General features: G+C 32.3%; 1 protein-coding gene across 1 annotated transcript; it reads right to left on the bottom strand.

The window, feature by feature from the left end:
* Positions 1-4,058: 4,058 nt before the first annotated feature.
* LOC138323266 (uncharacterized) lies at positions 4,059-13,287 on the bottom strand. Its single transcript, XM_069267733.1, has 8 exons — positions 13,183-13,287; positions 8,729-9,126; positions 8,296-8,340; positions 7,437-7,694; positions 6,655-6,699; positions 6,276-6,323; positions 5,921-5,953; positions 4,059-5,331 (listed from the first exon to the last, which is right to left on the bottom strand). Exons 1-8 carry the CDS (start codon positions 13,254-13,256, stop codon positions 5,147-5,149), a joined length of 1,086 nt encoding a protein of 361 aa, XP_069123834.1. The 5' UTR covers positions 13,257-13,287; the 3' UTR covers positions 4,059-5,146.
* Between the last annotated feature and the right edge of the window lie 1,565 nt (positions 13,288-14,852).

The raw sequence follows: 14,852 nt of genomic DNA, 5'->3' as shown, positions 1-14,852 counted from the left end.
GTTACTTTATAGAAAGACTTTTCATATTTAGATTAAACAGGAGATATTCTTCCTATCCTAAACCTCATTTGGGCCACTATGGTAATATAATGAAGATGTTTCTACTTATTTCATAACTTTTAACCGCTTACATAGACAAAACCGGGACAACAGTCATTGAATAACCTTAGGGTGGTGGTTTATCACAGAGAACTCCAGTTTCCTGTCTCAGAAATTTCTCCTATGTGCCTAAAAAGTCATAGAATGGTAATAATTGTCCGTTTTTTACACCTACAATGTGATTATAAACTAGGTCCCAATAACTAGGAAGTTACCTTCTCTGCACTATACGTACGAAATACTCGATTTCCATGTAAACAATGTAAGGCGATACCTAAAATACACCGCGTTTTATTATAACACGAAGCATTTTCTGTAAGTCGACCCAAAACTTAACTTTAGTATCTGGATGACGGCGGGTACGGTAATGTACACGGTTAAACGTGCGTAACACAACCTTAATGTACATTTGTATACCATTTTACTTTTTTTATGAAACTTTACAGGTGTTTGTTCTATTATTTCCCTTTATTTATTCATTATAAATTTATTTATGTGTCACAGTCAACCCTGCCTTAGCGACATTTTTTGTATAAAGAAGATTACCTGCGTAATAAGACCACCTTCTTATGGTGCAAATGATTAATTTCAACACAATTGTCAACACGACCTCTTTGTATTAAGACTACCTGCGTAAGAAGACCACCTTTTCATGGTGCCAAATGTCAGTTTTAACACAATTTTCGCTGTGTAAAAAGACCAACTGGATCTGAAGACCATTGTTCTCGGTAGCTTGTAGAAATATAACTAGTTGGATTTGTTTATTTGTTCAATCAGAGATGAAGACAAAGAGAATAAACGCTTATTGGCTTTAATAATAAAACAAATCTACAAAATATACAAAACAGCAATGCTAACAAACAAATTCAAAGGAAGCATACAAGTGAATTATTGCATATCATTTATTATACAATTTTTTTAATCAATAAAAAGAAACACATAGGCGTCATAATTATTATGTTAAAAATGAAAGATTGTATAACAGGCATAATGTAGTAGCACCTTTAACTTTGATGTAAAGCAATTAATGATAAATTTTCCTTTTCACTTGGAAAATTGAAAACATATCTGTGATGTAAGAGATCATAAAGAAGTTTGAAAGAATGTAACACAAATAACAGATTGTTTTATGCAATGGTATGACACCAGTGCAAAATGTATGTGTGAAGTTTCGATGTGTACGAACATTAGTACAATATGTACTCTGTCACCTTCGTCAAACAAGAGCATTGAGTTGAAAAATGTAATTGTATTTAAAATGTTTTTGTTTGGTTTGATTGGCTATATATCTCCTAATAATAACCATTTAGAGAGTCTTGACGAATAGAAGAGCTGAATGTTTGTTACGTTTAACAAAGTATAGGTAACATTTGAAGAAGCTGCCATCTGACAACGTATGTCATAAACAATACCCCTGATAATTATACATATAGAGGTTAAGAGGAGTGTTCATTTTTGATTCGAAGAATCTCAACGTCAAAATGTGTTGCAAATATCCAGTGGAGACCGCCATTTTGTCCCGTCGTACTAAAATTCTGTCATTTGTCTTGATATCAATTTATTGTTTCACTCCGTATAGATGCACGTGGATGTGTTTTTCGTACTTAGTTATCTGTTTTCTCTTTTTTCATTTGAACATGACATATTTTATTCTTCAGATATTGATAATAGTTTAACAAATTGAATAACCGTAGAGTGGTGGTTTATCACAGAGAACTCCAGTTTCCTGTCTCAGAAGTTTCTCCTATGTGCCTAAAAAGTCATAGAATGGTAATAATTGTCCGTTTTTACACCTACAATGTGATTATAAACTAAGTCCCAATAACTAGGAAGTTACCTTCTCTGCACTATACGTACGAAATGCTCGATTTCCATGTAAACAATGTAAGGCGATACCCAAAATACACCGCGTTTTTTTATAACACGAAGTATTTTCTGTAAGTCGACCCAAAACTTAACTTTAGTATCTGGATGACGGCGGGTACGGTAATGTACACGGTTAAACGTGCGTAACACAACCTTAATGTACATTTGTATACCATTTTACTTTTTTTTATGAAACTTTACAGGTGTTTGTTCTATTATTTCCCTTTATTTATTCATTATAAATTTATTTATGTGTCACAGTCACCCTGCCTTAGCGACATTTTTTGTATAAAGAAGATTACCTGCGTAATAAGACCACCTTCTTATGGTGCAAATGTTAATTTCAACACAATTGTCAACACGACCTCTTTGTATTAAGACTACCTGCGTAAGAAGACCACCTTTTCATGGTGCCAAATGTCAGTTTTAACACAATTTTCGCTGTGTAAAAAGACCAACTGGATCTGAAGACCATTGTTCTCGGTAGCTTGTAGAAATATAACTAGTTGGATTTGTTTATTTGTTCAATCAGAGATGAAGACAAAGAGAATAAACGCTTATTGGCTTTAATAATAAAACAAATCTACAAAATATACAAAACAGCAATGCTAACAAACAAATTCAAAGGAAGCATACAAGTGAATTATTGCATATCATTTATTATACAATTTTTTTAATCAATAAAAAGAAACACATAGGCGTCATAATTATTATGTTAAAAATGAAAGATTGTATAACAGGCATAATGTAGTAGCACCTTTAACTTTGATGTAAAGCAATTAATGATAAATTTTCCTTTTCACTTGGAAAATTGAAAACATATCTGTGATGTAAGAGATCATAAAGAAGTTTGAAAGAATGTAACACAAATAACAGATTGTTTTATGCAATGGTATGACACCAGTGCAAAATGTATGTGTGAAGTTTCGATGTGTACGAACATTAGTACAATATGTACTCTGTCACCTTCGTCAAACAAGAGCATTGAGTTGAAAAATGTAATTGTATTTAAAATGTTTTTGTTTGGTTTGATTGGCTATATATCTCCTAATAATAACCATTTAGAGAGTCTTGACGAATAGAAGAGCTGAATGTTTGTTACGTTTAACAAAGTATAGGTAACATTTGAAGAAGCTGCCATCTGACAACGTATGTCATAAACAATACCCCTGATAATTATACATATAGAGGTTAAGAGGAGTGTTCATTTTTGATTCGAAGAATCTCAACGTCAAAATGTGTTGCAAATATCCAGTGGAGACCGCCATTTTGTCCGTCGTACTAAAATTCTGTCATTTGTCTTGATATCAATTTATTGTTTCACTCCGTATTGATGCACGTGGATGTGTTTTTCGTACTTAGTTTTCTGTTTTCTCTTTTTTCATTTGAACATGACATATTTTATTCTTCAGATATTGATAATAGTTTAACAAATTGAATAACCGTAGAGTGGTGGTTTATCACAGAGAACTCCAGTTTCTTGTCTCAGAAGTTTCTCATATGTGCCTAAAAAGTCATAGAATGGTAATAATTGTCCGTTTTTACACTTACAATGTTATTATAAACTAAGTCCCAATAACTAGGAAGTTACCTTCTCTGCACTATACGTACGAAATGCTCGATTTCCATGTAAACAATGTAAGGCGATACCCAAAATACACCGCGTTTTTTTATAACACGAAGCATTTTCTGTAAGTCGACCCAAAACTTAACTTTAGTATCTGGATGACGGCGGGTACGGTAATGTACACGGTTAAACGTGCGCAACACAACCTTAATGTACATTTGTATACCATTTTACTTTTTTTTATGAAACTTTACAGGTGTTTGTTCTATTATTTCCCTTTATTTATTCATTATAAATTTATTTATGTGTCAACCCTGCCTTAGCGACATTTTTTGTATAAAGAAGATTACCTGCGTAATAAGACCACCTTCTCATGGTGCAAATGATTAATTTCAACGCAATTTGTCCTGTGTGTGAAGGCCACTTGGATATAAAGACCCTTAGCTTATTCATTATTATCTTATTTATATATAACAGTCAAACCTGCTTTAGCGACCTCTTTGTATTAAGACCACCTGTAGATGCACGTACTTAGTTCATTTGAACATGACATATTTTATACTTTAGATATTGATAAATGTTAAACATGCAACTCGGAAGTTCTTAAAGTTCTTTTTACAGAGTGTTATACATTTTATACATTATATATGAAAATGCATTAGTACACCTGTACCGATGGAAATTTTATATAGAATAAAATACTCGATAAAGGGTTCATCCTTTTCTCAGACCTTCAAAGATTATACCCGTCATTTCTATGATACGTCATTCTTAGGAAGAAACATTCCAAAATCACATGATATAATACGATTTATACTAATGTAAAAATAACATATACAACAAAATCAATTATTTAACGAACCGTATATATATTGTATTAGTAAGTCGTTGTTATAAATGAATGAATGATGAATGAATGCATGAATGAATGAATGAATGAATGAATGAATGAATGAATGAATGAATGAATGAATGAATGATATACGTTTTCTTCATTTATTTGTTTTAGTAATGTAAACATTTGGCCGCTTTCCAGGAAAAACAAAAGCTATGACATCTTCATCTTATGTTATCATTATTCACTTATTCTTAGCGGTTTTTTTTATAAATATCAATAAATCTTGTTGTGAGAAAAGTTATAATGATTTATTTTCTTACAGAATCTTATACTTCAGCTTCACAATCTTTCAATTATAACAACAAAAGAAGGCTAATAAGGTTTTAGAGATAACATTATATGAACAATTTATGTTTGATACATGAGCTGCAAAATATTTCTTTTTACTATATTCACGAGGAATGTTTGGGTTTAACAAGGAGTATTAGGGAACAACAACCAATTCTGTCTGAAACATCATTTGTCTACACTGATATCCGATTTTAGCACCCTTTCTGAAACATTTTTTTAAAGATGAAGACGTTGTTTGGCGTGTATAACCTCTCTTACATAGTATCATCACAAAACTCGGCATGTTTGTCACGTGACAGAGTCATGATAGGTACGACTCATCAAATATCGCATTATACATCGTCGCTAACTACAACACGTGTTTTGAGTAGCCATTTATGCAATATCCTCCTTGTGTCATTGAAGTCTACTGACCATTTAAACTGTCACATACGCGTGGAAAAATATTTGCTATTGTCTTCCTCAGACTTTAGACTTTGGATATCTTCGTTCTCGTCTTCCTCAGGCTTTAGACTTTGGATATCTTCGTTCTCGGATGGACTTTTCATTGTGCTCTCTTGTTCAACTGTTTCGTTCGTAGCATGTGGAGTGCCTGATGGACACTGCTTTTCTGTAAAAACAATGACGGAAATAAACAGACATTTATAGTTTTTATATGTCAAGATAAATAAACCTACCATAAGGAATACTTTGCTATTTGTTATTTGAGGATTCGATATAAGGATTGATCTTTGGATTCTCTTACACATAGCCATAAATCAGATGTTATGAGATATCTGAGGGAATGAAAACATATCCATGTTCATGGATGTTGGTGATTCGTACGATATCCATTTATATGTCAGATATAATGCAAGCATAAAACATATAAATTCAATCATAATGGAACGTGTTCCTGATAACAATTTTTTTCTTCAATATTTTAAGGAAAACCACTAACAAATGCAAAGAGGATATTTTATGGAAGTCATTCCTTTATCACTTAATTGTATAAAGAATCATTAGACCTCAACCTTGTGGTTATATAATATTTAATATTTCAATAAAAAACAAACTGAAACTTGTATGAACAACTTAATTTTCATCGCAAATGATATAAATATATGACTTGAAGTACTTGTATTTTACGTTTATATGTACATTACAGTAATATGAAGAACTAAAATAATCAGACATTCTATGTTAAAGCATCATCTTACCAGGGCCTGCAGGCACGTTCTCTTCAACTTTTGCTAAAACAAAATAAATAAATCAAAGGTAATCCTTCGTCCTGATCACCCTCTAATGTAGGTAATTTGATATAATATTCAGTTGTTGTCGTATCGATATAGTAATTTGTATGTAAAAATGCCTAATATATGTTTACTTGTTAAAATGGTCTTAACATCTGAAGAGTTCATAATGCCATACAAGTATTTCCCTCGGAAGCAAAAACGATAACATCTTATATGCAGCACGATATTTGTTAATATCTTTTCAGTTATATTTAGAGAGAAAAAATATACGATATATAAAATATAATATAATTATAAATATGAAATAGTATCCACCTACTTGGAAAATTCAAATCGCTGTCTTCATGAAAGCTGTTGCTTCTGCTACCTAAAATATACAAAAGTATGATGACAGTGTCGATCATCGCGATTCCTTCGCTGCGGAATAATATTATAAATCATATACATCTACAAGAAATAATCTTTACGTTTACGATATATTATTTCATAGAAAACCATAGGAATTTATCTGTATATCGTTGTTAGTACAATATCGGTGTCTCCAAGAAATCATAATGACCAGTTATATACAGGATTACATTTACTGCGGTTCATTATAGTGACACAATAATACCGGCAACACAGTCTAGTACTTGATTGGGTAAACAAAATCTGATTCGGCGCTTACTCTTGAGAGATATAACGATTTGATAACTTACTTAAGACAGATGATGTAACAGAAGATAGCCCACTGTCCCTGTTCTCTGTTAAATAGAAATACAGTAAACTGATATTCAGCAATGATGTTTTCGATTTGAGCAAACCATGAAGAATTGATGTTACTATATTACATCAAAGGTAATATTTTTAGACTATTAGACAAAATAGAATACGCTTTAATAATGCACTTTCAGTTGGCTACTCAAAGAATCATTTTATTAAAATAAATACGCGACGTTAATGTCTCTAATATGACGTCCAAAGATATATAACGTTAAGATAAAGATACGTTTAAAGGGTGATCAGAAATAATGATATCGGAAGTGACAGTGTTCGCGCCATTCACGGATCACCCCGTATTACATGTAATGAAAAGAATCATTGGCCAATCAGAAAGCCATATTTAGTATTAAAACTAAATATATGATTTTATCACGATACGTGTACATTATACATTTTATTGATAAAGTAGAAGCAGATGTCAAGAACATTGAGACATAAGTGACCATATTTGTATAAAGCCAAATAATAATATTAACTCCCCAGCTTATCAATCACCTGTGTATAAAGAACACTTTTTATAAAGATATTTATATTTGTTTCTTGGCTGATATTGACGGATCGCCAATTGTCAATCAAACCGCACGTGGCTTTACAGTTTGTATATTGTATGCTACGATGATTGCTCCGACATTGAATAGGTACACGTGAGTTTGCAAGAATGAGGCGTGGCTATTGTGTAATGTAGTAAGGCTATACAAACATTCCCGCCTAAACATACCTCTCCCTTTTATATCCCTTGTTTGTGTCAGAACGCTAGATTTTATCTGTGATACATGAGAGATGAGAGCATCCACGGAGTCTCTTATCGTATGGAGTTTGTCGCTAACGGCCAAAACCTTTGAAGTATACTTGGAATCCATCTCAGTCTTTGCAATAATGCATCTCGATCTCACATTGTCTAATACATCCTTCAGTTGGTCTAGTTTGACACACAATTGGTTGATAGATTCTTTATCAATCATTTCCTCTGAACATTCTGAAAAAGACAACAGCATTATTTGAGTTGAATGGATTGATATTGTTATCAATCAGAAGATACAATGCATAATTACAATAATATTGATATCCAAACGTCTTCGGATGTCTAAAGAGTATTAGAAATAATAGGAATAGGATATTGCTGTACTTGAATAAGGAATCACTGGCAGTGTGTTCAACATAAATTCCCAATATACATATCTGTCGAAATTTTTGCATGAATCAACAGAATTCTGGAAACAAAAATATCGTATACCACACAAAAATAAGACTAAATAGACGTCCAAATAGTCTCTAACGATTCAACAAAGTATGATGCAAATTCAAATAGATATTGAACATAGCTAAGTGGGTCCAACCTTTTTTAGCGAATCGAAGCTAACCGAGATTGTAACGTCATTGCCGAGAACATCACGCGACTACCGTAACTCGACGTCTTTCGGAACTCTCCCGAGAACAGGTCATGAACTTTCCGATTTCTGTTAGGCAACAAAATCATTATAGACTCATAAAGACTCTAAAATACTTCCTTTTATAAGAGTTCACAAGACGTGATCACTTTAGATAGGAAATTCAATATCCTTTGGGAAAACACTTACCAAAAGCATCTGAATCGGCAGAAAAAACTCCACTGTCCTTCTTCGCTGTAAATAACAAAAAACAAATAAATTGACATCGGAGCATCTTTTATCCTTTTTGCCTGTTCTACTTTTTCTATTTGTATATATTTATCAGATATATTACTTGATAATTTTTTGCGAATTAGTTTGTTTAAAGGGGCTCTTTGAGTGTATTATTTATACAATTATTTTCATCTGTGACATAATAAAAACGAAGTTTTTATAGAACTACTAAGGTCTAGTTCCATTAATACATTACTCTACCTGTCGTGTTCTTTTTTTGTATCTGACCAGTAGACTATGATTCATATAATACATACCTCTGTCTGTCTGCTTTCCTTTTTGTGTCTGTCTAGTAGACTATGGGCTTAATACTGTCTGACCAGTAGACCGTGATTCATATGTTACATACCTCTACCTGCCAGGTTCCTTTTTTGTATCTGATCAGTAGACCGTGATTCATATGATATTGCTGGATAGGTAGACTCCCTCTCTGTCCGTTTAATAGTCTGTTCAATAGATTTTGGTCTGCTGTGTCCACGTGATACTGTAGGATCAGTAGACGCCGATTTCGGTAACTTCGATACTAGACAATCCACATTTGCTCTTATCGCACTGAGTTTGTCATGCACAGTCGCCAACTCTGTCATGTAATGTGAATTCCCTTCATATTGTGCTACTTTGTACCGTGCCGTCACGTATTCGATAACACCCATGAGATCGTCTGCCTTACATCTCAGTTGACTGATTGATTCTTCCGCCATTATCCAGTGTATTATCGGTTTACGCAGAAGATTTCGCCACACATTTCTGTAATACCATAACAAGTTTATAACATCAATTTAAGGATCAAAAGAACGGTTGACTTGGTTTCAAACACAAATTGCCTGGCCCAAATGTGTTATTTGAATACTTGAATACATAAAAATGTGTAAAAAATGGTTGTTTTCAAAACAAAATTTCTTGGCCAAGTTATTTGAATACTTAGAGAAATGTGAAATTTAAAAACTTTATATCATAAAAATAATAGTAGAAAACATTGTGTCTATTAAATTCTTTAAACTCGTATGAAAATTAAAAATGAACTTTGTCCTCTTCCTCCCTGGCCCCTGTCTTTCTAATTTCACAAATCCCCTCCACCATTTTGCTGTTCTTCCCCTCACTTCATCTTCCATGTTCCCTTTTCTATCTGTTTTTCTCTTTTTAAAGGGCAATGCTTACTGTTTTAAAACACATTTCTGATTGTGAATATGCGAGTGAATGTGTTTGATTCTGACTATATTGTATATAGTTATTTGCTGTATAGCATTGCTATGAAATGTCTTTAAAATAAAAGAAATATGAAAAAAAATATCCTTTAAACTCGAAGATCCTTATTTCCTTGACGTAAGTAAGCAAACAATGTACTACATATATTTGATCTCGATAAAATGCAGTTAAGTGCTGTTATATAATATAGTTAGCAAATTACTTTACATTGCTATATAACATTTGTTTTGCCATTTTTGGAATGCTTGGGTCTTGGATAGGTTTTGATAAAATAAAATATTAACCTGAGATACGTAAGCCAACCTAGACGCTATATATAGTAACAGGAAATCCCCATTCCCGTGTTTTTCGTTTAAAGGAATTGCAAATTGTACCCACACTGTGTTTTTCGTTCTAAGAAGTAAAAATTGTACACACTGGAGCCTTGGCAATAAATAGTTACAAGTGATCCCCCATTACCTTAGTTTCATAATTGACAGTAAAGACAAAACTGATTTTAGACACGAATAGCATTTTCGTATGTTCGTATTCCTACGCCCTGTACATATATACCATTACAAGACAAACTGCGCAGTTATTGGGAAAATAAAACATTAAAAAAGATACAAACTGTACTACAGATCTAAAGCAATGTATTTAAAATATAGAAATGTTCGAGTTTATCTTCCGTAATTTAAGCAGCCGTAATAACACACGCTTGGCTGTACGTAGGTTATAAGCATATAGAAATACAAGTTACTAGCACTATTGACATATAAACATGTATATGTCTCTCACTGTCAACAATAATAATCTAGGTTACACAGTCTATGGCCGTACAGGTCTCTACAATGTATCCTTTTTCAGAGATATTCTGAACAAAGCGTGTGTGAAATCAAGGAAGAAAACTAGAATCTAAAAGCATAAAAAACGACATCGATGTTTGTAACGTCACGTCTGATTGGCTAATACAACGGTGTAAAGATTGCTTAGAGAAAAGAGTTCCACAAGTATCATGTTTCTTGAATATCCTAAGGAGCAATATCCACAAACTAGTGGCTCGTCGCGATTCTTGCAATTTATATAAATGCGTGGCCTATTAAATAAATTTTTATTAAAGATTTCATTTTATCTTCAAATCTCCAATCCAATGATACATTTAAATCTTTCTTTTATTTACAAATTTAATTTAACATTGGCAGCCAGCATCGATCATGAATCTCTTGACTTGATATTTTATGTAATACAATGTTTGTAGTGAATTTACCAGTTATTCCCACTAAGCATTGTTTCAGACAATCCCTGGTGACAATATTCCCTAGTTGTAGAAATTGTCAGAATCATTGCACACAATCAATGTACACAGCACTAGTGAATATAAGTTTGAATCTTTGCATGAAATAATTACATAAAAGTGATTGGAAACTTGATTTACATAAAATTAAAACAAAAATGGTACAAATGCATATATTATTGTTTACCATGATACAAGAATATCTTAAAACAATCGCAATTGTATTTTGCATTTTGCAATCCATAAAAACATCATACTAAGCGCTTTTAGCGAATCAGGAGCGTTTGATGTCATGGCCTTTTAGGAATTGTTCTATATATAATACGGTAACTAATTGCCACAACTAATAACTGTTTTTAAATAAACGCCAATTTAACGCATTACTGGGAGCGACGAGTAAGGGAAGCTGTAGGGGTTTACTTTTATTTTATTTCAGTTGCTCATCAATTAGGTCATTTGTCGACCATAATGATTCATTATAAGTAAAGAAAATGAAATCGTTTATATTTCTATATGTCATCAAAAATGCCATGGCTATATTCCAGTATTCTAAACCATATTTACTCGAAAATCGTATTCAACATGTATCTATTGTTTATCTTATTATTAAATTATAATATCACATACATGAACAGAGCTCGGAATCCGAATCAGCATAAACATGCGAAGTAAAGTTGGGTCATGCAGAATACAAATTAAAACTGAAGAAAATTAAAGAATGACATGACTCGATTTAATAAAGACCCTATTTATATCGTCGGAATAGTTCATGGCGCAAGAAGAATACAAGGAAGATTAAAGATAAGAACTGAAATATAATCGATAAATCGATATATTAATCATTTACTTCAAATTCATATTTATCAAATTCTTCCGTTGTTTGTGTGAAATGTGTAAACACCCTTATTTGGATTTTTAAAAATTATTTTGTGTTGGTTTTGTTTTTTGGTTTTTTGGGGAAAATTTTTTTTAAACAAGAATTTTTTTTCTCTATTTTGAATTATAATTCCTGATGTTTTTGCAAATTAATGGCTTTACCAAATGGATAATCAACAGCCAAGTGCGTTCGATTTACAGAAATCAAGAAGATGGTACAGTTACAGTTAATCGGGTGGTAACTATGTTGTTATATGTTGACTTTGTTCAACATTAATAGTTTTTTCTTCAAAAATGTTTTCGTATCGATTAATAAAAGTCACACGGCGAAGTCACATAAAAAAAATAAGCCTCACATCCAAAATACAGAAACAGCTGTAAATTGTCACGTTATCAGTGTAGAATGTTAATTGTTTCAAAAATAGGATTTGAACCGAAATGGTGATAAAAAGCATCTGTTACTAATTCAAATTTTTTGGATTGTTCACAAGGCAGTTACCTAGACAATATCCTAAGAGTGCTATATTTATCGATATAATTTGTTATAAAAACTTTCGACCTGTAATTGTAGTTTTATTACCATGAACTCGTCATGGACGCGAACGCTACAATATCACCACTCTTACCATATCTAGCGGCTGATATAAAATACATTCACGTACATACACACGGTTCTTTAGCACAGTGGTAGGCAAGGTGTCATAACAATACATGATAGTATTTTCTTTTCTCTTTTTCCTAATTGACTTTCTTCTTCATAATATCTCAATTGACATTGCCTCACCTTTGTACTTTTTATATTTCTTTTATTTTCTAAAATGTTTCATAGCAATGCTATATAACAACACATACACTATAGAAAGTGTCCTAAACATTCATCCACGTATTCACAAATTGTTGTTTTTTAAACAGTAAGCATTGCCATATTGATCGCCACTGAGAGGAAACCTTTTTGTGTTCCATTTATGTTTATCATGAAATACATGGGACGACTGGTTTGCCCGTTTGCAGTATAATGTGACCGATGTGATTGTTCGATGTCTTTTTGCATGCTTTAGTGAGATAGCAACTATAGATATGTCAATAACTTCAGATGTTAACGGGATGTTAAGCCCGACCAATCAACAATATATACGTATACATATACAAGGCCTATATTCTGACTTAGTAGAACACCTATAGCAATAAAACTACAATAAATCGCAAACAATGTTTATATACTAACTGTTGACATATTCTAACTGTTATATAGGCCTAATACAGCACCCTTTGTTATCTATTGCTATACAACATCACACACTACACAAAGCTACCGGTAAGTCTACCTAGACAGGTAAATATATCGACATTAATAAATAAGTATCAGCCACGAATTAAATATCTACCTTTAAACAATGTATTATATCACATTAGTGATGTAAATGTTAATTAATAAGAGAGAAACTCACCTCCATCTGCCTGTGTAGGTTCTCTGATCAGACTGGCAAAATATGTACCTGTAAAAACCTACTTCCTGTTTCATTTATAAATAAATATGTTTTACTAAGATTTATACTAACAAGGAAGTGGCTTTTTTTCGCGTGATTACTTCATACTGCTCACTTGCATGAGCAAGGGAAAATAGAAAATGACATAGTAATAATATAGATATTACAATTTGTTAAAAGAGACATTGTAAATCTGCTGTAGGTTCTATTCAGCATGGATGTGTATTTGCAATCATAGATGCAAATATTGTGTGCCATGGATTTTAAAAAGGAACACTTAAAGAAACATTACTACATCTGAATATAAATTACAAAAAATGATAAAGAATGTTTGTTTAAACATTTATTAAACAGAAGACTGTCTGACAAACAGATGATAAACCAAATTAGTTTGTCTATGTTATATCTACACGCAGAACCTATACTATTCAATATAATATTATACATACATTAGATGTAATATTGACGCTGGTATATAATTATAAACTTTTTTGTTTAATTACATTTAGTTCAGTTTCTTGCTGAGTTATATAATAATAACTCTACTAAGAATAATCCTCATACAATAATTCGCAATGAGTTCAACATTCCTTGGTATGTAAACAATATCAAATATGGAATATCTATACAGTTGCTGAATTCAAATATCAACGTAACTTAATCTGACATCCTGATACCTTCACTATCTATTACATAATTTAACAAAATCTTCAAAATTATATTTTTGATGGAATTACTTTTGCTCTGAATTTCATAAAAGTGTTTAAAATGATTCGATATACCGGAAAGGAAAATCTGCATTCATCCTATGTACCCGGGGATAAAAATGTTCATATCATTTCTAAAATATTAAGAGGTGATAATAACAAGCCAAAGTTTGACTTTTCTGAACGTGATGTACGCTTATATACTCAGGTCACAGAATGGGTAGCTCTAACACAAAACATGTGGATTACATAGTCCCGGTGTTAACGATAATACTCTGTTACTCAACACGTGTCTTCGTTTTTGGAGGGGAGACGACACATATAAGGACAGGACTACAACAGTTGATTTCAACCTCACAGAACAATATTAGAGATGTTTCATAATGAAAAAAAGTTGTTAAAACTATAGCTATAGTTTCCTTATCAATATCCTGATAACTTGAAAAGGTGAGTTTGTTGAAATGGCTATCGCAGTCATTATGTTCAATGTCTCATAACAACGAGCCAAACTTTTTTATTTAATAATATACTACCGAAGAGGATAACGGTGAATCATTCACTTGAAATTTCGACTTATTAACTCATAATTTTGACTTATTAATTTAATTTCAACTTATTAACTCAAAAATTTGGCATATTAATTCTTTTCGAGATACTTATTCGAAATTTCAACTATTAGATTTAAATATTATTTTTATTTATTTTACATCGATTTCGAAACATGTTATACAACTTGTAAAAATCACAAGTCGATGACCTGAATGAAAGCGCGCAAATTGAGAGGAAACCGGAGTGTCCAGAGAAAGCCCACGTTATGGTGTAGTTCACCCTGACCTTTTCACGTCCGTGCCAGGCATCGAACCCCAGCCGGCTAGGTGAAAGGCGAGGGAAATAACCACTACACCATCTGATCACCCAACTTAC

Source organism: Argopecten irradians, chromosome 5 (assembly GCF_041381155.1).
Source record: "Argopecten irradians isolate NY chromosome 5, Ai_NY, whole genome shotgun sequence".
In the NCBI taxonomy this organism is placed as follows: Eukaryota; Metazoa; Mollusca; class Bivalvia; order Pectinida; family Pectinidae; genus Argopecten; species Argopecten irradians.
The sequence above is the reverse complement of the archived record's forward strand: the minus strand, read 5'-3'. Positions and strand labels throughout refer to the sequence as shown.